The 24,421-nt window shown below is 44.1% G+C and overlaps 1 protein-coding gene across 4 annotated transcripts; it reads right to left on the bottom strand.

The window, feature by feature from the left end:
* Positions 1-443: 443 nt before the first annotated feature.
* On the bottom strand, positions 444-22,567 carry PACC1 (proton activated chloride channel 1). 4 transcript variants are annotated; one of them, XM_074817946.1, is made up of 8 exons: positions 22,391-22,567; positions 18,268-18,364; positions 16,470-16,679; positions 14,287-14,441; positions 12,647-12,789; positions 6,250-6,394; positions 2,939-3,043; positions 444-1,156 (listed from the first exon to the last, which is right to left on the bottom strand). In XM_074817946.1, the coding sequence occupies exons 1-8, from the start codon at positions 22,424-22,426 to the stop codon at positions 995-997; spliced, it is 1,053 nt and encodes a 350-aa protein (XP_074674047.1). In that variant the 5' UTR covers positions 22,427-22,567; the 3' UTR covers positions 444-994. The 4 variants fall into 4 exon arrangements, with proteins under 4 accessions (XP_074674047.1, XP_074674048.1, XP_074674049.1 ...); XM_074817947.1 differs by having other exon boundaries at positions 18,268-18,427; positions 22,391-22,543; XM_074817948.1 differs by lacking the exon at positions 22,391-22,567 and adding an exon at positions 20,970-21,049.
* Positions 22,568-24,421: the final 1,854 nt, after the last annotated feature.

The following is a 24,421-nucleotide window of genomic DNA, read 5'->3' as shown; positions in this document are numbered from 1 at the left end:
CTTTCCTTGCAACAAGCCTTCAGAGCACCCACACAGCAGTGTGCTGCTGCCCTGTGCACTCCACAGCTCAGTGAGGCATCTAGACTAATAAGGGACTTCAAGGAAGGTGGGGATGCCACCACCCCAGCACTGTTAGCACACATTCTCTATAGAACAGAATCACATTTAAATGCCAGGCTCGTGAAAGACTATTTTTCACTTCCCTCTTTCCCCCAGTCTTTGCTAAGGAAGAGCAACAGCCTGAGACAGACTTTGAACTCTGTCATCAGCTCAGACGATGCCCAGGTAGTGAGTTGCCTGAATTTACTTTGAGTTGGACTGATGAGGAATAGATTTTTGGTTTTCACCTTTTCCTCTTGCAGTAATACTCCTGCCCAGACTACCTCTTGTAAAGCTCCAGCTGAATCTGAGACCAGGTAGTTTCAAAGCATGTACACAGTATCTTCTTTGAAGTGTTTTTAATATTAAAGTCACTGTACTTTAGATCAAAAATGACACATAATAGAATTCCAGTGTATTTTGTTTTAAGATGTACATACTTTGGAGAGGGGAGGCCAGCCTGTTCTGTGTTGAGAGCTTAACCTTCCACTAAACACAGTCACGGAAGTAACTGCGTTACGGCAGCAGATGCAGCTCATGCAGAAGTTACATGGTCTCTTGGCCCGAGAAGGATTCAAACACTGTCCCTCTTTTTAGAATTTAACCACTACAGTGTTGACTTCTTGAACATTAGTGAATTCCTTCCTTTTGCCCTGGTCTCCCCATATATTGAGGTAAGCTTGTTAAATTTGGAACAGAAAAGCCCAAGTTTGTTAGACCTGTCCTAGAGTTAGTGCCTTTCTGAGGTTCCAAGGCCAGTTCATTAGGCTGTTCCTCCAGCTGTCATTTTTCTGGAAGAAAACATACCTGGTTTGCATCTTTAATTGGTGATCGAAGTTTATTCCAGTTATTTTCTATCCCTTTTGCTATGAGTAGTTAGAAGGCAGCCTTAGTCTCAGTTTATGTGGTTCATTACTTGACGACTCCTCTTCAGATGTCTCTTTCGGATTTTGATCATCCACTTAACACTTAACTTGGCAAAGTCTGCTGCCTTAAATAGAGCCAAAAAGATACCACAAAGAAGAGCAATCATGTTCCAGGGATTTGCTGTGATAATCTGAAAGAGATTAAAAATATTATTCCCCTCATCTGACTCAACACATATTATACCTATTCAATAATAAACAACTCCATTTTTCAAACCGAAGTGTTTTGCAGCATGTTTCTTTATGCTGCAAAGGTGGTCTCTAGTGCCTTCCTCCACAGATCTGCCTCACACCCTGGTTTTCTGATTCCATCCGTCAGGAAAACACTCCGTACTAGTTGCTAAATTCCTTTTAGACTATTTCAGGATACCGAATTGTTTGAAATTTTAGAGATACAGTTAAATTGCTAAATTTAAGATGATAGATGAAATTTACTGTATTATTTAAAGATTTACAAGACTAAGCAGTCACATTAAAGAAGATCTGCCAGAAGACAAAGCTAAAAGAAGCAACAGCACTGTAATGCTAAACCAGCTTTTGACAGCAGCAACCTGCAGACTTCTTACAGCAAGTATTTTATTTTTCTATTTTTAATTACATTTGGTTCAAGAGTAGTTAAGTTTATTTACAGTTTGCAATTCTCCTCGCACCTCTAGGCACAAGGATGACTTCTAGGATCTCAGATGCAGCAAGCAGAGCTAGGCTTAGGCAGCAGTAAGTAGCACACAGCTGTGGGACTTGCCACAGAGCCTGCAGCTCTGACAGTCAGCATGAGCACAGCATCACCCAAGCCAGGCCCTAAACAGGCTTTCCATACCTGCTAATCTTCCTAAAAGCAGCAGTGCTGGCTGCCAGCACCTGTGAACTACGGCCTCTCCGGCAAGAGGAAAGGAGCCCCCCCATGCAGGGGATGGAGAGCAGCGTTCAGCTTGAAGGCAGCAGAGGTGTGAACCCCTCTGGCAGAGAGGAGCGAGAGGGGCTGGGAACAGGACTGGGCTTGCAAGGCCACGGAGGTGCCTGCACCGAGGAGGGGGCCTGGCCCTGGCGCAGCCACGACAGCAGGAGTGTGAAGGACCAGCTACCCCATCCTGCCCTGCACGGTCTGCGTTCACACGGCAGCTTTGGGCAAGATGAAAAGAATGCTGTGGATTTTGTCAGTGATGGACTTTGGTTGTCAGGCAGGGCCATCTTAAATGCAAAATTTTACACAGGTTGTCTCTGCACACTTTGCCATTCTACATTTTTCTGGGGAGGGCAAATGTACCTGACCTTCTCCCCTAGAACAGTAGGAAAACAAGATCCAGCTCTCATGCTTACAGCACATGCACCTGCAGCGCACACCTGCACACCTCCCAAGCACCCCAGGGACTGATAGAGGTCCTGTCTGGCACATTATGCACCTCTGGCTGCAGCACATTGAGCTACATTTTAAAGTGCGCTTTGTGCATTTGAATGCAGTACCAAATTCTATTCTAATAACGGATAAAAGTTATACTAGGCGATTTTTAGTATTCTGATTTAAGCTTAGGTTTCTTCCTTATTAATTAATTAAAAAAATCATTAAATGGGTTTGTCCGAGCCACACTTCCTTAAGCAAAAAGGTCAGACTTGACCCAAAGCTCCTCTTTGCTAGAACACAGGGGACGTGCTTTTTCTTAGCTACAGGTACCTCTAGCTGCAAAGAGCGTGCTGAGTGTGGCCAAGCCAAGGAAAGGCATCAGCTGGTCTTGACCTCCACAGAATTTGCATTACTGGATATAAGGAAGAGCCTAGACTGAAATTTCAGAAGTAACCTCACCCTTCCTCTGAATTTCTGCTTGGAGTGAGGTAAGAGAGGCATGTGCATGCACATACAAACCATGAGTGTGTACAGTCAGACAATGATTCAAAAAAGGGACTAGCATGTTACTTACATCTTGAACAGTCTGTATGAAAGGATCTTTCCATTCGAATACCACAAAAAACAGCTGGTCGCTTCTTGGTTTAGTTCTCTGGTCAATATAGTTAACCACGCTAGTCTGGGGAGAGAAAGAAAAGGCAAACGTGGAGGTTACTTTCTTCAGTGGTGTAATGAGTCTTTTGTGCAACAGAAAATATGTGTAAGGAGGTGGAAACAGCAGACTGCTCAGGGACTCCCAATTAAGCATTCCTCTACCTGGAACAATGGGCTCCCAAAATATGGAAAGGGCAGTTTCCTCCATCTGTCTCATGTCTGTATTCTTTTCCTATGTCTCACTTAGTAAATACCACTGCAATACCATTTTTACACTGGTAGCCGGGGCCTTTATTTTATGACATAGTTTTTCCTCTTTCAAAGGGGGAAATTTCATTTACAAAATTCATTTACTCAGAATAATACAGCATTTGGAAAGTGAATGCTGAATTATTTTTATTTACCAGAGAGCACATGATGGTGGCAGGAAGACTTTTTTTTTTTTAAAATCAGTTGTAGAATAAACTAGAAGATGCCAGCAAGTGCAGAATGAAAATGGAAAGGAAATAGAAGCCTAGATGTTAACAATTAAAACCATACTTCCCAGTACTGCCCATTAACTAGGTTACCATTTGAAACTTGCACTGAGCAGCAGCGAGCTTTAGCGCAATCCCACCAGGGTACAGTTTAGGATACAGCCACACGAAGCCATAGTCTTAATACTTCCCTGATAGTGGTTCTTAAGACATCAGGCCTCAGAAAAAACATTTATCTTGTCTTGTAACACCCCCCCAGCCCAGAGGGGAACTGCACCAAGTTTGTACACAGGCAGTAACACCACAGTTTGCACTAACCCCCTGCTGCTAGGAGACAGTGTACACTGTTCCCTAACGGGAAAGCACACCGAGCTGCAGCGGAACAAGCGATGGAAGGACCTGCCCCTTCTCCAACCCTCAAAGGAGTACTTACACCTTGGTGTGCACACAAGGGAGTACTGCTGCTCTGCCTATGTTAGTTTAATGCTGTATGGGAAGTAATGAATCCAGCAGTACTGTAACTTCATTTCAGGGTTGTGACAGGAACATGAGACTGACGGAGGAAACTGCCCTTTCCATATTTTGGGAGCCCATTGTTCCAGGTAGAGGAAGGCTGAATTGGAAGTCCCTGTGCAGTCTGCTATTTCCACCTTCTTACAAGCCTTTCTACTGTATGACGGATGACCTACGACAGAAGCCTCCCATCTACCATTTGTTTCTTTACAAATACTTCAGGATTCCTTTTAGTCTTCTCCACACACCCTGCCCTGACCAGATTTAGGCTGCAAACATGTAGAAGCGGGAGCCCGAACACTATGTGTGTTCCTTCAGAGCACCCCGAGCTCTGAACACAGGAGCTGTGCCACCTCATGTTTTCTAGTCAAACACCTTTGCTGCAGGCTTACGCTACGTTCCTACAGCTCATTTACTTATTGCAGCATACCATCACCCCACCTACACTCATTCAAGAAAACTGCACACCAGGAAACAAACAGTACGCAAAGCTAAATGAAGGCAATGGGAAAGGAAGAAAAGACAAAGTAATGACTACTGGGCTAGTTGGCAGACTAACTGATGGCTATTTGACCTAATACTTGTATCCATCTTTCTGGTATGCCATCTCCCAGTTTTAGATTTGAAAGGCTAATGGATTTCCTTATGCAATTTGAGCAGATGTACTGTCAAACAAAGCAAGTGCAATTTATGTCTGAGCTATTTCAGCTTCTACTGTATCAGCTTCTAGTGGGATCTGAAGCCCAAAATTTTTTGTACCAATTCCTATTTCCTAGGTTTTATTAAAAAACAGCCAACCCACAAAACAAACAAAGAACCAAACACCAACCGACCAACACAGTGTTCACCTACTCAGATGATCAGAGAGTCCGTAACTGCTGAGCTAAATGGATGTTTATGGTCACAAAAAGCTCAGCTTTTTTTGAGTTTGAGTCAGTCAGCTTTTTGTTTCCACTTTGAGACAGGTTAGACTTGGGCACACAAAGGAGGACTTTCAAAGATCCTACACTGGTAAGTACAAAATGGCAAGTGATAGATACAGTGTCGGTGATGAAGGACAGACAGACAACTGCTGGTAGTGCTTACACGGCAGCAGCTGACTGATGCATTCTTTCCTATCCTCCAAACTAAGACATTAGTTTGGGACTTGCATGACTCTGGGATTTGCCTCGTGTCCTCCTCCAGGGGAGTAGGAGGGTACCCACCTCAGTCACAGCTCTGCTCTTCCCTTAAGGCTTCACGGTGTAGTGCCCTAACTCTGAGAACTAAAGATAGGGGAACTGAAGATCCTGCTTCATTTCGATCTCCACAAAGTACTGCTTCCAAGCGTACCACGGATTAAGTGTAGTCTCTGAAAGATACATTCTCTGCGAAGGACTACTCTTAAAATTCTTATTTCTCACCACTAATGACACACTTCCTCTCCAACACTGGGAGCAAGATAACAAACTCCAAACACAATTATTTTCCTGTCCATTAATGTGAACAGAACAGGACCAAAAGTCAAACTCATTTCATCTCCAGCTAAGGTTGCATCTTCCACCTGCCTATTTTCTAGTTTGAATTGATGCAAGAAGTTAAGTTCCTCCATTATTCTAAGGATACTCAACAGCTAAAAATCCCAAACCCAAACAAAAAGCAGACATGAGAATGCTACAAAGGATACAAGGCTTGTGTTTACCTCTTCATGCTAAGGTCAGCCCTTGTGGTAACCTAAATAATACCTCTTTCTAGTACTAGATCTTATTTAGACAATTCCTTTGGCAATTGTTCCCCACCTTGAACTAAAGGTAGCTGTGTTAATATTGATATTGATATCTCTTCGGACCCTTACCTCACACTACAGGTCTCACTTAGGACACATTCAAGGCCTGGATTTTCTGGCCTCCCCATTAGGAGATGTTTGCCTGGGATGTGTCACTAGGCCACACCAACAGCCGAGACATCAGGACATTTACGCTTTTACAGACCCTCTCCACGCTAAGAAGGAATGCAAGTAACTACAGCCAAAACTGCTCAGTGGAAGTGGCACAATGGATGCAATGAAACAAAAGCCAAGCTCCTGCTGTTTCACTTAAACAACGAACCCACCCACCCACCCTTCTTCCAACTCATACTGTTATTTGCCCCAAGAACTGCCTCAGTTGGCCAGTTGTCATTAAAACTGTGGCAGTAACTAGTTCTTAATAAACTAAGAGGTCCCAAAACACTCTTCCTGAATATTTTTTTTTTTTTTTTTTACCTCTTGTTTGAATTCAACAGTCTCACTACCATCTTCTTCTTTTGTTTTCACCAAGGACATCTTGACCCAAGTTCGAAAGCCTCCGGAAAACTTCCAGCCGGAGTATGAACTTTCACAGTCCTTCATGAATTCTGCTTTTTCTGGACTAAAAGAAAAAGACCATTACTGACCAAACTCAGAGTGGTATCTGAGTACTGTAGGCAGGAAAATGTCAGACCTACAGGCACTTCAAAATGTGTTCACAATTCCTTTTATGCTGAATTTTAGCAGTTGAAACATACCTAAAACATTGTGAGCAGTGACGCTTTGATTAGCGGTAGCACTCGCACTCCTGTGCTCTTACCGGCAGAAGCCCTACCTGGTGCCCTACCGCCCTGGAGTTCTGCCTGCCCCTCGGGACTGTTCTGCCTTACGAGGGAGCTTCGTTCTGCTCATCTGTCATCTCTGGGACAGAAAGGAGCAGAGCCAGGATCCCAGGAAACAACTCGCCACAATGCTAGGAAGCAAGAGATGGAAGGAACAGCCTAGAGGCAGGGCAGGCTGCTTCACCCCACTTCTGGGATGCAAATAAACTGGTTGCAATGCAGACATACTTAAAACGCTTTGAAATGTATATTCAGTATATTCCTATTATTTTGGAAACACTGTCCCTTTGGTGTAAGGCTCCCACCTGCGATAACATGGCTATTTTTCCAACATGCAGTCATAGGTATTTGTAGCCCTAGAACAGCAGGACTGCTGTGTCTTTTTTTTAATAGTGGACCATAAGCCATTTTAAGGCTTCCAATACCCCTCATGCTACAAGTGGTAAAGGCTCCAAGACCTATCTGGTCTCCATCCTTTCTCTACCAGCTGCACAGTGAATTAACTACGCTATTCACTTGGAGCTCCTCGGTACTGTGATTTTAGCCATTTTCATGTCAACTCTATGAAATAAGCCTGGCCCTGCAGCTGCTTTTTCGACAAGGTTTCATTTGAAATGAAGGGGTAAGCCACTGTGATGAGTCATGAATCATTAAAGCGCAGACTGCTGATTTTTACTAAGGATAGATTTCAGGATGCAGAGATGTGTGAGGGTATGCTGGTCCTTGAGAAAGGGAAAGGGTTTTGACTCTGACTAAATCCATCTTCCTAGGTGAAGGGAAAGAATATACTTTGCTTGTATGGCAGAGGGGGCACATGACTAGGTCTGTTGGAAGATAAAGGTATTTTGGTCTTCCAGGAGAAAGAGGCAAAGAAGTATAGAAGAAAAGTTGGGCTGAAGAAGCAAGCTCTTGTCCCAGAGAACAGACTGATCAGGAAGATTTGTCCTGTACCAGCACTGACTGGATTTGCATTTTTCCTGTCTTTTTCCTTAGTTTTCAGAATCGGGTCTTCTTTTCTTCCTACAAACCAAGATGCCTTCCTTGTCCACAATGCAGCAAAAGCATGCACTAAAAAAATAATATACTGCTGGCTACTCTGTACTACGGTGCCTGCTCAGGCTTAATAGATGAATATGCACATGTTCCTAGGAAGGCAAAACCGAGCAAAGCTATTGCTCTGAAGTCAGGGCTTCAGGTGATGTGCTCAAACACAGAACTCCATTGTGCATACAAACAGAAAGGAGAAGTGTTTCTGGAAAGAAAAAACTAACATGCTTTGCTACCCATCAAGACAGATGATACTCCAAGAGTGTTTTAACAAGTTAGGAATATCCTTATCTATTTGTAACGTTAGGTGCTTGTTTAGTGACCCCAACAGGATGGCAGCGTATCTCTCTAACCCCCACAAGGAAGATGTGGGCAAAGCATAAGAACAAAGCCCATCGCCTGACTGCTCCTCAGCACGCAAACCAGCGGCACTGGGGGACCTAATCTGACCGTGATTTCTTCCCCCTTTGGTATGTAGGTACAGCGGCAGCTGATGGGACAGTACGGAAGAGCACAGTGCTTTGCCGCTCAGAGGAACATACATAATTAGCACTCTGCCAGCCAGTCATATGCCTAATGCTGGACTAAATACAGCATCCTAGAAAAGGTTTCCAAACCAACACGGAAAATTGAGGCAGGAAGTTATGACGCAGAGCTGAACATTACAGCCACAACTTACATGGTAAGCAGACAGCAGTAGTATACTTTGCCTTCGACAGTAATTGTATGCTTGAAAAAGAATGATTAATATCTTAAGAGAAGCTGCGGAGAAGTGATCCGAGAAGGCATCTCCTTGCATGTGCCCATAATCCTGACCACTGCCAGAGTCAGGAAAAATAAAAAAGGTGGTGTGGGGGAGCAGAGCAGAGAGGCACAAGCTTTGCACGCTGACAGCAGAGGGCAAATAACACAGCTTAAAAACCACACACAACTAAGTGAACACAAGACAGACAAGGGATTTTAAGTTGAAGAACAATTCTCCAGGCATTTTCTTTCAATTCCCTCTTCACCCCAAAGACAGACAACCTGTAAAGGCTGCACATTCTTTTGTTGCTCTTGTTCAGTAAGTTGTTCCTTCTATTACACTGTCCTTTAGACGTATGGCAAGATTCCCACTGTCTCATGATATTAATAGTACCTCAAGACCACGCAAAAATTCCTACATCACAGCAGAGAAAGAAAAGTGCAGGAGGCCACTGTCTCACTCAAGCCCTGGTCTCCCCTCAGCACTCTGGTAACCATTGACAGTTCAAACTACTGAGAGGGAGCCCTCTGCCCCAGCCCAGACTGATCAGCCTCAGACCATGAGACTGTATTGTCCCAGCTGTGGGAGTTACTGACCTCATTCTGGACAGGAGCGCTGCAGAGGATCCTTCTAACACTCCGTGGACCCACCCGCAAGAGCCAGAGGCAGCTTAGGACGTCCCACCAGCAGATTCCAAAGCAACAGCAAGAGCCAAAACCACAGATGGGTCAAACCCAATTTATTGCTTTTGCTTTTCCCTAGACTGGGAAACTCTCAGACAGCCATGGGATCTAACAAAGGGTCAGATGGTGTGGTACCAAAAGTCTCGACCCTTCTATGTTATAATTTATTTCTCTGCACGCAGCAGTCCAGACCAGAGACATGAACATGGAGTTCTGTTTAGACCCTTAAACAATCTCTGATCTGTTCAGACTGGTATTCATCATTTCAGATGACTGTAAGTTATTTTACATGCTATGCTAACAATAGTTTTGTCAGTATTACGTTCAGAGGATTTTCTTCTTAAACCCACGTATTATACTAATGACAGTTCAGGAAAGGAACTTGTATATTTAGCTGCACTTTTTTTGAAATTTGCAAGGGTTTCATTATTTCCTTCCCTCCAATTAATACGGTACAGACAGCCACTGTCTTAAAGAAAAAAAAAAAGAAAGAAGAAAAAAGAAGCCGGTGGCAGTATCCCTCCAACTCACAGGCCAACAATAGCACACAGTTCAGCAGTGTTCTGTGAAGGCCAGAACAAAACTAGCAAGCAGTGCCAGTTTCATGCAGTCTGTTGATCCAATTTTAGCAGAAGAGCTGCAGAGAATAAAACCCTTGACAGAAAGAACTGGACCTCACTTGAGTCCTCACCACTTGCTATGCCTCAAAAAACCCCTAAAAGATACAAGTCTCTGGATGCCATTTTTATTATTGCTGATGCTTGCAGCAGCCTTCACCGTCAGGACTATTGCTATTTAAAGCAAAAGTGAGCTGCGCCTAGTACTGCCTACACAGTGTCACGTCCTGCTCTGTGGTGTAGATACAGCAGGACTTTTCTCACCAATTTCAAGGAGTTTCGATTTAAGACGATGGAATACCCTACACATATATTTTACAGCAGTCTGCCTGCCCAGGCCAACCTAAGATGTTTGCAACCATGACAAAAAAAACCTGTAAAGGTAATTATGCTATCATCTCATGAGTTTTAGCATATATCTCAGCATCTCTGATAACACTTTACATGAATTGCTGGACACATTGCTAATCATATGCTCTCACAACCAAGTGAGACACTTTGTCAGGAAAGTAGTTAACAGCAGCCAGTAACTGAAGTTTTTAAAGGCCTTATGGAAGGACACACAACAGTTTCTACAGTTCTTAGTCCAGACTTCCCATCAACTAAATTCAGCATCCACTGATGAACCAGAAATAATTTCTATTTTCTCTTCTGCTGGAAGTTGGACAGAACGAGTACATTCCGCATATGCATGTGCTTTCACATGCACTTCATAGTCAGGAGAAAACACAAACTTTCAACCTGCTCTGAGCCTGTCCAGTTCATGCCCTGGGATGCCAGGAAGACACAATCCTGAGCAAGACGAGCCATACAGTCTGTACCAAGCTTTGGAGAAGGAACAAGAGAGACACTACTGGCCTCCTGAGCACAACTGGTTCTCTTACTGTATTTTACCCAGACATGCAGATCGTTTACCACTATGTTTAAAGTCCTACATACCTTTGCCAACCTTACCATTATGTGGGTTAGTTCAAAACCAGTTTTAACTCACGTTCCTACTACCTGCTGCAAATGGGCACAAAGGATGCATCCCCAAACAGAGTTTTCACTTTGCTCCAAACATAACCCAGGCTCAGCCTTTACTCTCCCAGGTTCAGTCCTGGTGCCTTCCAACACCAAGACAAGGCAGCTTCTCTAGGAACAAAGCGACACTTCCCCATCTCTTTGGGGATTGATTCTGCCATCTAACCGGTTTGACCTGGCAAACCTGGAGGCAGGAGGTTGTGATCCAGGTTTCTCCCAGGCAGTTTACAGATGATTCTTACTGATTCCCCTGCACTGGCACACACACAGCCTTGAAGCTAGGACCTTTGCAATACTGCTTATTGCTGTTGTGCAGCAGTTGTGCACATCTAACGTGCCTGTGCACAACACGTGGCTCAAGCATCTGCGACAGCAGCATGCAGACCTGCAGCTTGCTTGCAGAAATACTGCCAACTTAGGTAGGACATACATGTTTTAACTTGGGTAGAAACAGCTCTTTAAAACGGCTTATCTGCAAATTGATAAAACGAGCACAGAAATGTGGCTTCCAAGACTTGAGTATGCATAGACCAAGTTGTGTTTTGGTAAGTTGGCTCATCCTGCAGAGAGCCAGGAACCAGATGCAACACAACCGTGCCTGCTGCTTTGTGTTTCACAGGGGTGGTCTCGGACAGTGCTTGTGTCTTGCAGTACAGAAACAGCTGTGCACTTTGCTGGAATCAGGCCCACTCTACGTACTGCTAACTGCGGCACAAGCCACAAAAACTGAGAAAAAACACAACACAGAAGGAACAAGTAGCACCTGCGACATCACTACTCTTAACTGGTATTTTCTCACCCTAAAATATCAATGCCTAAAATACATGGAACATTAGCATTTTATGAGGTGTTTTAGTAGAGTTACAGAAAGTACTTAATGACTTAAGATCTCTCCTTCACTGAAATAGAAATGCTTTGTAAAAAGCAAGTTCAGATAATTGGTCTTTGGCCTCCCAGAGATACCATGACTGAACACTTCCAGTCTTCGCTCTATCTGAAAAGCACCAGTATGATGCTTTGTTATGATAAAATCTGTTACTTTTCTTCCCCTCCCCTTATCTGATTTTGTTCTGCATATGGCCTTTATCTCCTGTTACTTTTTCACTGAGCAAATTGAGGTTTTCTATTAGGTCTCACTGTGACTAATATCTCTCATCTAGCTTTTAATCTGGATTAAAGAAAGAAGAACAGAACTTGAATTTAAATTAAACCAAAATTAAACAGTGAAGTATGGAGTTTATTCTCACAAGGTGGGAAAAAGGGTGCGGCTTTCAAGAAAGTTCAAGACAGGATTAAGTCCACTCCTGTTAAATTTAGAAGGAAGTGGATCAGTCACTCCAATGGCACTGATGTCAAACCAATACAAAGAAATTTTGAAAACCCCATCTATGAAATTATACCATTCTGTAGAATCTTACATAACACTAGTAATAGAAAGAAATATAGTTAATCATTCAACAAAACCACAACAAATCAATCTAAGGATCTGTTTAGATTTACAGTAATGGCTTTTTTTAAAAAAAAAAAAAAAAAAAAAAAAAAAAAAAGGCACAGAAACATTAGTGTTCTCAGTGCACTTCCTGAGCACACTGCCCAGGACAGCACATTTCCTGATTACCCACAGCAGCAGACAGCGGTAAGTCAGCGCAAACTTTACACTTTTAGAAAGTGCAGCAACAAATGGCTGAAGCATAGCTGAAGGGCAGTTTTTGTCACTGAAAAAGTCCTCAATTCATTTTCTAAAACGTAAGATTAGTAACCTAAGACATGAAAGAGCATCAATGTAACCCAAACATTAAAAAAAAAAAAAAAAGAGAATATAAAAGCCTGTCTGATTTTTAGTAAAAAAGCCCTGCTTTCACGAGTATTGTTGTAGCAAGTTCAATGCAGGTACAGGCTATGAGCCTGTCTACATACCTGTTGATGAACTCTTGGAAAGAAGAAAACAGAAGGTAGTCAATGGCGCTAAAATCTTGGTCTGTTCCATTTAAATAAAACTGCAAAAACACCAGTTCCTTTTTCTTCACATCGCGAGGGCCTTGAACAACCAAAGCATACTTCTGTAAGCAAACAGAGAGATGGTGAGAGTAGCAAAGGAATCCTCATTTCCTGTTCATTAATTTGCCATCTGTCCAATACTCCATAGAAATCGAATGCACACCAAGATTTTCTTGGCTGCTAATAAGTATACGTTTACTAAAACATCTAACAAGAATGTCAATAGAATTCCTCCTGTTAGCTTAAAAATGAAGTCTTTACATCAAGATTTAGAGTTTTTTTTAAGAAATCTGCTTTAGTTCTGTCACAGTCCTTTGGGTTCATGTGGAATTACCAGTCGAGGCCCTGCAACCTGCATTCTGCAGAAGGACAATCAAAACTGTTTTGAGCATTAAGGTCTAGGAACTTTCAGCTCTTGACATGAAACAAGTTAACGTGGAGCCTGATGTGGAGAACATCAGGCTTCTTCTTGAGAAAGAGCAACAGTTTCACAGCCCCCAGCACCTAAGTAAGCTGCCGAAAGGAAAAAAAAACCCAACGAGAAATGCTACCAGGCAGAATACAACTTAAAAGTAGTGCAGGCATATCAAACAGCAAGCTGCTGCTTGCAAAAGGACTCAGCCAATTTGAACTGGGCTCTACGTGGTTCAGAGGTTTCTGCCTCAGTGCCTCTCCATTCCACTGCAGGACCAGGGCCTCCAGCAGCAAGCTTCTACATAAATCCACCAGGCAGCATAAAATGCAGATTCTTAGTTTGGTAAAACATTCAAGAAGAGCCTATTAGTGGCAGAAATTAAACTAGACTTGCACCTAGAATATCACTTTCAAACATACTAAGGAGCTGCTTCCCAGAAAGAAATGGTGACTAGACGAAAGGTAAAACATGAAGGGGAAAAAAGCTGACCAAGCAGGTACCTAGACTGTTTGTTCATGTTTAGTTTCCTTAAAAACAATTCGAGCAATCACTTTAGATGCAAATGACTGTATTTAATACTTTATTTTTTGAATATTTATACAGAAGCTGGATTCCCTGCATTTTTAAGGGCAATTTAAGACAGACTATCACTCAATGTACCCATCTTACTGGCTCACAGCATTTGAGTGTAATGAAACACTTGGTGCCCATGTAAAGACTTTTCCAAGTGTGACAAAAATAAAATGTCATTCCCAGCAAACATACAAAAAGAAGTAAGCTATCCCGCTTTAATGGAATAACCACTACTGCTTGCAGTCAGAGCTACATTTACTATATCAAGGAGTATGCTTGCCAGTTCATTTAGTGGAGGAATGAAGCGAGAGTTTCATTGTGAAAAGTGACTTATTTTGTCCCATTCAGGTTTTCATGTTCCACACACCCACATGACAGCTGATCTTCCATAACACATATACAGAATAACTGGGGTCTTTTACATTTCTGAAAACAAAAGGACAGATGGCTTGAAAAAAAAACTAGAAGCAAGAATTTTTTTGCAGCACTTAGTAAATATTTTTACTTTCAAATACTATTACTAGCAGAAAACCCCCACTGAAAAAGTTTTGTTCTATTGTATTATTATTACCATGGTTTGATTAGTAAAAGGATCTGTGTAGTTGATTCTCTGAGTGGTGCACTCAATGTCTCCTGGCTGACCTGGATTTATCAGAGGTGGAATGTGATCATAGTAATGATGCTTGCAGCTAAGCAGCTGAGCCTTGCCTGGGTAAAAGGCAATACCTGTTTTGGGAGAAAAAACATTGACAAGAAGTGATTTCCTTCCCAAGTACACAGATTTTCATTCTGAGATTTAACCCCACAGGGTACTGAGCTATCCTCAAGATCCAGCAAAACAATCAAATTAAACCACGCGCTTCAGCATTTCTCTGGAGCAGGACAAAAGTGCCAGCTGCACTGGGACAGAACCCCCACGATGTGTTGAAAAAAAATCAGGGTTCATAATTCTGTTACAACAATCCAAGGTTCACAGAAGCTACTAAGTTTCCCCAGTCTTCCAACAAACCAGCAGCTACTACATCAGTCCCTCTCGCCCCAAATGAAATGGACATATAAAATAAGTTAGGACACTAACCGATGTCAAATGGGACATGTAGTGCTTCAGCATGTACATGTTTTCAGATATTATCATTTAACATGTCAAATTTTACTTGGGAGTAATGTCTGTACTACACATGACAGATCAAAGATCCCTGGCTGATCTAACAGAAGTGAAAAGACGCTCTTCAGAACATCTAGCATCTTCTGTTCACTGAATACAGTGTAATAAAAATCAAAGCCATCAAGGAAGTGGTAATTGTTACTAACCCTTATTTACTTCTATCATTGTGTAGGCAGGCTACTACTTCACATGTATGGAAATTTCATACACCCCACAAGCCTACCATTTCAGACCAACAGCACGCATTAAAAGAACCTCAGTCATCTCAGCTGTAAAAGACTAGCAAAATACAAGGCTCAAAACCAAAAATCCTGTTATGCCACATATGCCACATTTATTACTGGAAAAAAGTTTGCTTGAAGATAATCTAGACTAACTACCCCTCAAAAATATTATTTGAGTTATTAGATACAATTAACTCACACAACTGAAATGACCTGTCCACCAAAATGTGAGATATCAAAGCCGTCAGCATGTATCAGTCTAAAAATGCTTTATCCCTTTCTTCAGTGCTCCGTGCCTGCAACTTGCTATCTCATCACTTCAACAGAGCAACAAAGCAAAGCGCTACATTAATTTAGGTTCTCTGATCTGGCAGGGATCCCCGACAATACTTCTGGATTTATGTGCATGTTGCTCTGCTTCTTTAAATGACATTTTCCTCCTGTTGCTGTATGAAAAGCTCACATTAAAAAAAAAAGGAAAAGCCTGCTCTTACAGTCAGATCCATATGTCCCAAACACAAGGACCTACTTACAGAGCTAAGCCTAACTGACCATACAGAAAAACAACTACAGGAATATAGCAACAACTTGAAACAGCTCTCAGCCACAATTACTGGAGTGGTTATTTGTAAAATGTGGTAACACTTCAAACAAAAGTGTTATTTTTAAATTGGAAACTGACCTACCACAGCTCTATTTATGCAAGGTTACTGGATAATTAAAAAAAATTATTACGATAGAACTCACTATTCAAAAATGCTTCTGTGGCATAATCCCTCCTGCAAACTGCCACACAATTTTCTGATGCCACGCTGCATTTTCATGCCAACATTGTTCCCTGCAGTCACATCACATTTTCACTGCCTGCTGATGTAATACCAAGTTGTAAACAATGCAGAACAGAAGCAGAAAGTGGCATTGTGGTTATTTTGTGGTTGGTTTGAGAAATTCACCTTCTTTGCTGTCAACAGCATCTCACTGTCCAGTGCGGCACCGAGGTCCTGATACACATCCTATGTGTCACCCCGTTCGAATTATACAGTTTTGGGAATATTTCCATAAGGAATTACCTTCTTTCCCTGAAAGAGGACTCATTTTAGGGTCTGAAAACACTTCTTACCTATCAACTGTTGGATAATGCTCCACAGCTACTGTCATTCATGTTATTGGCATGAAAGCTCCCAAAATCTCCCGTACAATATTAACATTTCTGTGCAAAGTCAACACAGCACAGATTAAAAGAGGAAGTGAAAGACCTGGGTCAAAGCATTATATGCACTCTGAGCCCTGAAAAATCAACACCAAAAATTCAAATCTAAGATAAATGTGAACAACTTAACCCATTTTGTTTGTTACCAGTCTTACCAGGTGCATCATACAAGGACACTTCCTTGTAAGAGACAGACATCACTGGATGCTTGAGCTTCTCCCTGAAGTCACTGATGGTTTGGTAGACAAGGAACACAGCCACAGCCATGAGCAGCAGATAAATAAACAGGAGAATTACAGAAAAAACATTCTTTAGGCAGGTCTTGCTGAAACGCAAAGAAGGGGCAGTAGTACCCAGTTCACTATCTGGAACCAAACAGAATATGGATTAGGACTTTAAAATACAGATATTTGGGCTGAGTTTATGTAGTGTTCATTTAAAGATCAATCACTTGCCTCAAACTCAGTTTGATTAAAAAACCCACAACTATTGCTGGTTTTGACTGCTGGTCAGATAGATGTGTCTTTCTCGAGCATGAGGCATAATCACCCAAAGATTGTGCCACTTTCTCACATGTTGAATTTGGCACTCTGCTTAAGGACAGGGCAGGCAGGAGACAAGGTTTATTTTCAAGAAGAACAACTCAGAAACAAAGTTCAAAGTTCATAAGAAAAAAAAGTCTGCTGATGGTCAATGTTTCCTCCTGGAAAGAACGACTCCTTTCCCCCCTCCCAGTCTGAAGTGATTCTCATACACGCAAAGAGATTTAATATTCTAATGCTCTTACACAGCTATCTGCATTGCATCTCCAACATAACATAAGTCACTAGATATCTGTCACCCTCTCACTTCTGGATTCTAGTTCGTAACTCCTTGTGCATACTACATGAAGTTTCACAAAAGGATTCTTCAATTACCGTTAGAAAAAGACCAACCCAATTCTCTCAGTTCCCTTGACTTCAAAGCTTATTCCCTGAAGATCTTGACACTAGTCACACTTGCACACAGACAGTGCTTTCCCCATTCTCCCTGCATTCGCCATTTCTTTTGGCAATACTTGTAAGGAGAAAGTTCACGTACTCTCAAGTTACACGTCGTGTTTCAACTGTTAGTGATATATACCTGAACACACAAAAGGAGCATTAAAACCCAACATATGAAAGGAGATAAGTAGGCATATTTTATGCTGACTCTTCTGTGTGGTGTAATTTAATGAGTCAGGCCCTCATGCCACACTCTGCCCTTTAACTATAATAGCAGGGTTTGGTGTTTGTTTCTTACCACAGCAAACACTGGCCTTTTAGTAAATCCTGTTGAACACATTAGCTCTTACAAAGGCCTATGGTCACACACATGTTCCCAAGTTACGTGCCAGGAGATGGCAGCCAAAGAAATCAGGACATTAATATGCATAAAATTGCACTACTGAAACAAGTATGTCTTGAACAGCTGCAAAGCATTTAGGCGATACTCATCTCGGGTTGGCTTACCTGAACACCTACATCCGAGCTGCAACAAGCCCATTTAACACTGCCCCTCACCCTCCAAAAGCAGGTCTGAACACTCTAACTAAAAACCATTTAAAAGCATATCTGTTCAATATTGCATCTTGCTCATGTAAAGCTGCCACAGACTTTGCTTGCAATCCACTGCCTCCCCAGACACTGCAACTCAGGTAAGATACAACACAAAGGAAGATGACATACTCAGCTATCTCAGAACCAGATGTGCTGAATCCTCTTTGATTGAGCACAGTTCATGACAAAGAAATGTTCTCATCTCAATCCCTGGAAAAATTCCTTGGCTTTCTATCAGCATTTATTCCCCAAAATAAGTAATTTACTGTTTTGTTTGCTTTCAGAACTGCAATTAAAAAAACCCCAACCAAACCCACACACAGAAGCAGCTTATCAGGCACTTAAAATTGGTAATTTCTGGGTCAGTAGTTCTCACCTGGTAAAATAACAGAGCTGGCATCTTCATGAACTTCCATCTCTCCTTCTCTCTCATCTGTTGGGTTTTCAGATACTCGCTCCACATCTTCACTCAGCTGTGTAGTTAAAACAGTGGTTCAATTTCCAAACATGCTCTCAACTTGCAATTGCTGGAATTTCTATGGTACAAATAAAAGAGGCTCCAACTAACCAAACACACAAAAAATTGCCCCCAGTCCAAGAGCACCCAACATCTGTTCCACTTGTTCACAAGAGCCACATTTTTGTAGACCTACAGCTAAAAATTGAGTTGCACACTGCAAAAAGAAAAAGATGGCACTTTAAATTTAACCTACTTCTACCCTGCTTCTTCAACAATGGCATCACAATTCCTTTCAAGATCAAAGTAATTGTTTCCCTGGCAGCTTCAGCTCACATTAAACCCCCAATTAGCACAATGCCCTCTGAAATAAGCAGTAACTTCATTCTGTCACTCAAGAACATATTTTTAGGCATAAGCAAACCACAGCCCATACCCGCAAACAGAGAACTGGCACTTCTTAATAAAGAGGTGCAAAAAGAGTGAGTTGCATTTTGACAGGTATTAGGGCAAGTAACTCAAATGCAGTCTCAGCCACATAGGTAGGTGGGTCATTACAAAACAACAGACAAACATCCCTACATTTCTGGTACTTATTTGAGCTCACTGCACATATTATTATATATTAGTGGTTATGCAACTAATTAGTCTTCCAGTGTTTCTAAAACAGCAACAGAGACCAGATGTTTTCTTGTTTTGCTATTCAGAGCTCTGGGCCCAAACTGCCAAGACACCTCCATCAAAGTCAGAAGCTTGTCATGTCAGATAGGCATCACACACGAGATTGTGAAGCATTAGACTTCATTAAAGTATCTCCTGTATGTTTTCCAAATTTCTTTCATGGCAGGGACTGACATACAAATTACAGCAAGGCAAACCAGGGCACAAGCTTGCAGTGCATCATGTGTTGCACAGTAACTGTCCAAGCTAAACACTCAGCATCACCTACCTAATTAGGTAAGGAAGATTAGCTTTGTTCCTATTTCAAGGAAAATGGGGGCACAGTTAATGCAGCAGCCACACTGAATGCTATTAAACTTTACACCCCCAACTTACTCAACAGTAAAGTGCATGTATCCATAAGGAAGTGCTTTTATTTCACCCAACTTTAATTCAGTATTTAAATCATCATTATACCATTTGACAGATCATCATTTGCACTTATTAGGAAAGAGTCCACTCATTTTACATCTTCAAAGTCTGACGTAAAGTCTCCATCATCTCCTGCTGTATTTCCGTATTCATTTCCACCATGCAAAGCAAGTTGAAAGCAGTTACCCACTTGTTTTTCAATGCTTTGCACATAAATAAAGCATGATTTCCCGTGGTGTGAGCCATGGAGCGAACAGGTAACCAATAGGCTAAACTCAGCTCATCTGCAGGAGACTTACAGGACCCAACCAACGATACTTTTTTCAACTATCTTCATAAAATAAAGGAAAATTAACACTCTGCTCCCTTTTGTAGCAGCACAGCAGTTCTATTTGTTTACCTGACCCAAAAGAAGCTATTCTGATACAGGAAGAGTATTCACTGAACAGCTTGTACTGGTTAAGCTAAACCAGCTAAGAAGCCTGTTCAAATTATACTCGTGCAAATTCTTATACCAGAGCTGATCCAAAAAGTTTAACATAAGTTACAAAGTCATCACTGCAGTTTCTCAGCCAATTACCACACCTCTCTAGTTCAGCCACCGTTCCCCAGGTACAGGCACCTCATCAACTGAGGTTAGGTAAAGGGTAAGTGAATTCAACTCCTGATAGCAAAAAGATCCCAACACAAATTTAAACAAGAACACCATATGTAACATTTCTTATCCTCCCACGAGGACCTACAGTAACTCTTCAACATGTAGGAGAAGAAAAACTCAGAAAAATGTAACCTTTCAGTGCTCCTTAGGAACAAAATAAAAACCCAAACAATATGCAACTATGTTTTATTATCTCTGCTCTCAAGGCAGATACAGTTTCACAACCTTTTCACACATAAAACCAGTGAAGGACAGCTAGTCAAAAACAGGAGTGCTAACATTGCCTCAGGTGCAGCCAGTATCTTGAGCTGCTCTGTAAGATCCCCTAAAACCAACTAATTTTACTGCAAATCCTGAACACCTGACTTGACAAGAGGTGAAGTTGCATAAACCCACTGAGGTCACCAAGAACCCAGCGCTGTTCACGGCTCAGCCACTGTGTTCCAAGCGTACAGCACACAGTAAACTGACTCTACAAGGCACAGCAGCACAGACCTACAAACCCAGCAACTCACAGACATATTGAGCTACAGTCTCCTAACACTGGGAAGCCAGCACAGCATTACTGCACGACAGCCAATTCTAGTTTCTTCACACTTGACGGAATTCCCATATCAAGGCAAGTGACAACAGTGGCCTGGTGTACACCAATGGTGTTCACCCTCACATGCCAGCTCTTCCTACCTCTTACTTTTTATAGATGAAGCATTGTGCTAATGCACAAGGACACAAATCTGCAGGGCAGTTAAGTCAGGATAGGATAGGATAGGATAGGATAGGATAGGATAGGATAGGATAGGATAGGATAGGATAGGATAGGATAGGATAGGATAGGATGGGATGTCAAGAGCAGGAAGGGCAGGAAACAGACCTTTGTTCAGCATTCCTCTGGGCTTGGCATGTACAGCTGAGTGAGAAACAACTGCAGGAGCCTGCCTGTGACCTGGCAGTTCCTTTTCAGTCCTGCACACAGAAAAGCACTGGGTAAAGGGAAGCTCAGAAAAGGCAATTCCAGACAACTGAGCATCCTTGCTAGTGGCAGGAGCATCACAGACTGTCCCAGGTGCTGGAGAAGGTATGGAAAAGCAGCTGCTGCACTTACACACCATCTAGACTTGCACCGTGGAGTTTGGGACAATCCCAAACATACAGAGAAGTGTCAGTGGTGGCTGATACACAAGACGGAAATGTAACATGCATAGTCCGCTCCATGCTTCAGGCATCAATGTGATTTCATTAACTCTCTCAAGTACCTCCCCTATATAAAAGCTCTTACACGAGGTAATTTCATCCTGATAATCATGGGATAAAACCTTCCTACTGAATAAAACCCTCTTAAATAAAAGGAGAACTTGTCCCTACAGACCTTTTGATGCTCCACTGATTCATCACCTCCCAATGCCTTCCAGCCTGGCATGAAAACCAGAAGCTGAAACTACTCGGAGAGTACTAAACTAAATTAGAACGTATTAAACCAGAGCCCCAAACTACCCATCACTTGCAGGGGAAGGCAAACATCTGCATTCCTTTCGCCGGCGAGATGCAAACAGAAGTGCCCTGTTGCAAGTCTCCACCGCTGCTGAACTCGGCACAAGCAGCTTGTGTCTCTAGTGGGAGGGATAGGAACCAGCAAGGCCCTCCGGCTGCCTGAGCCTGGACATTGATATGCAAACCAGGCGCTGCCCCGGGCTCTTGGCAGGATGGTAGCGCGGCCTTCCGTTTCCCATCCGAGAGCTCTGGTACCAAAGTCGCTTCTCAGGCCCGGCAGCCGGCCTCCTCCTTAGGAAAGCCCCGGTTACGGAGCTCACCGGCCAGCTGCACCTACCTCATACACTTAAAGAACAGCTGCCGGTTATTTTAACCGCATTGAAAGGTAAAACGTGACAGTCAGGGCACCCAGGACACCCGCTTCTTCCTGGAGAGGGCAGATGCAACCTGACGTCCCGGCCAGCCAGCAGCGAGGAAGAGGGTCGGAGCCAGCACCCGGCAGGTGACGGCCCACGGCGACACCTGCCCGGGCTCCAGCCGATGCGACCGGGCCAGAAGGGGCCGGTTAAGGCGCGGAGGGCTCCCTGCGGCGGGCGACCCGCTCCACCGGGGCTCCCCGGCCAGCCCTGCCGAGCTGCAGAGCCAGAGACCGGAGCCGAGCCCACGGCGACAGTGTTGAGTGTAACCGCTTGGCAGACAGCAAGCCCCGGGCCGCGCATCACAGCCCGGGGGGCTGCCCCGGCGCCTCTCGGCGAGCCGGGCCCCGCCGCCCACTAGCCCTGTCCCGCCCGCCCCCCCCCGTACCTCCTGGTAGGATGCGGAGACCTCCGGTCTTAGCATGGCATCGGCGGGGCGGCGGGGAGCGGGGGCCGGGGGGCAGCCCAGCCGCACCGCGGCACGGCGATGGCACGGCGATACCGCGGCCGGGCCGAACCGAGCCGCCCTGCCCGGGCAGGGCCACGCAGGCGCCGGGACCCCCCGCTCGCCCGCCGGCTGCTTCCCGCCCCGGCGCCGTGGCCTCGCCTCGCCACAGCGGCGCGGGGGCTGCTGGGAGGCGTAGTCCGGCGCCCGCTGCGGTAATGGCCGCCGGGCCGTGGAGCTCGGCCCTCCCCTCAGCGGCGGGCAGCGAGGAGGCCCTTGGCGTGCCGGGGGTGGCCGGCGGTAGCCACCCTCGTTCTCCACGTCCCGGCTGTGCGGGACGGAGCTCTAAAGCGCCCCAGATGCTCCACGGCTTGCAGCGCCAGGGAGGAGCTGGGGCTTGTTTCAGCCGCCAGAGCTCGGTTAGCAATTTCTGATGAGCTCTGGCTCCAGGCAGCGTAAAGCGGCCCAGCGCAGCAGGGCTGAGCGGGTTTTTTGTAAGGTTTGTGGGAACGTTTCTCTCTGCTGAGGAGACAGAAGGGTAGTGCGTAGTGATGGGGGGACGAGGCTTTTCTACACCACACATTTCACAAACTCCTTACACGAGACTGAACTAGGTTGGAAAACCAACTTAAAACAATTTTGCCAGCTCTCCCCAAGATGCACACAATATTACTTCTTCTAATAAAATTATTTTTCTTTCTTGCTGCTCAAGGCTGCTAGCAGAGCACTGAAACACCAGACTCGCTTGGCAACCAGACAAAACTTGTGCAGGGCTCCCACCAAGACCCACCCACGCTGCGCTGGCAGAGGAGCGGCAGCAGCAGGGCTCTCCGGGAGGATGATAAAAGCCCAAACCACCTAAGACCTGACTCATGAGCCATCAGTCCACAAATACCTGCACAGCTGTTTTTCTTCCCCAGTGTGGAAGTAATTGTTAATGTTTCATCATTGAGAAAAAGCAATGCACAACATTTCTTGCATTGAGATGCAACGCTGTAGTGGACTCCCTGCTCAGTAGATCATTTCCCTATGCCTAAGACCCACACCTAGTAAGTTAATAACCAAGGTTTGAAGTCCTTTGACAACAACGATCCTAATATACATCTTCTCCTTTCAGAAAGAAACTATTTTTAGTTCTAGTTACTAATTTTTCAGATGTTTGTGGTTCAAAGGCAGGCTCTAACTCACCCCCCAATCAATACCACTTCAGACAGATGTTGGCTGGTGTTCAGCACTTGCAGCCCTCCCCTGGGAGGACACTGATAAATAATTATTTCAGAATAAAAGGTAAATCTATAATGTGATTGAACCAAACTGACAAATCAGACTTTCGCGTATTTCCCGGGCATGGGTCTCTGTGGTAAGCCATGCAGGGCGTTTGCAGGCAGAGCAACCAGACAAATGCCAGCGCTTGCTCTTGTGCATAACGGGAGCATTCAGGAGCTGCTTTGTCCAAAGCCTTACTAATGGTCTCTTTCTGCTTGACATTTCATATCTGCCTTGTGGCATGTGGACTCAGCAAATGGATGTGATGGACAGCCAGAATTGGAAGCCCATTCTGAAGCCCAGCTACTGTTTAGGCAGTGTAGGCAAACTCCACTGCTTAAGGGGAATCACGGTAACAACCTTGTAAACCTTCACCCCAGCAGGACCAACCCTCAGCTTGCCACACCAGAGAGCAGCCCGCGGCACTCAGATGGCCACAGCAACTCGCCTTGCCCGTGCCCTGGCTCTGCAGGCTTCACCCAGCTCCTCACCCAGGGATGGGGCCACTGGCTGTCACCCCCATGCCATGATGGCGTGCCCTCACTCCCTGTCCTGCGCTGGGTCTTTGCGGGCTATGGAGATGCCACTTGGGATTTGGTACTTCAGCTTGGCCAGCACCCATGTACATGTACACCCATGTACAGAACTGCCTTTGGGCGGCCTGTGGGAAAGGGTGTTAGCTCCAGCAACGTGGAACTGGTATCCTCA

The sequence above is a fragment of the Strix aluco genome, chromosome 3 (genome assembly GCF_031877795.1).
Source record: "Strix aluco isolate bStrAlu1 chromosome 3, bStrAlu1.hap1, whole genome shotgun sequence".
Classification (NCBI taxonomy): Eukaryota; Metazoa; Chordata; class Aves; order Strigiformes; family Strigidae; genus Strix; species Strix aluco.
The sequence above is the reverse complement of the archived record's forward strand: the minus strand, read 5'-3'. Positions and strand labels throughout refer to the sequence as shown.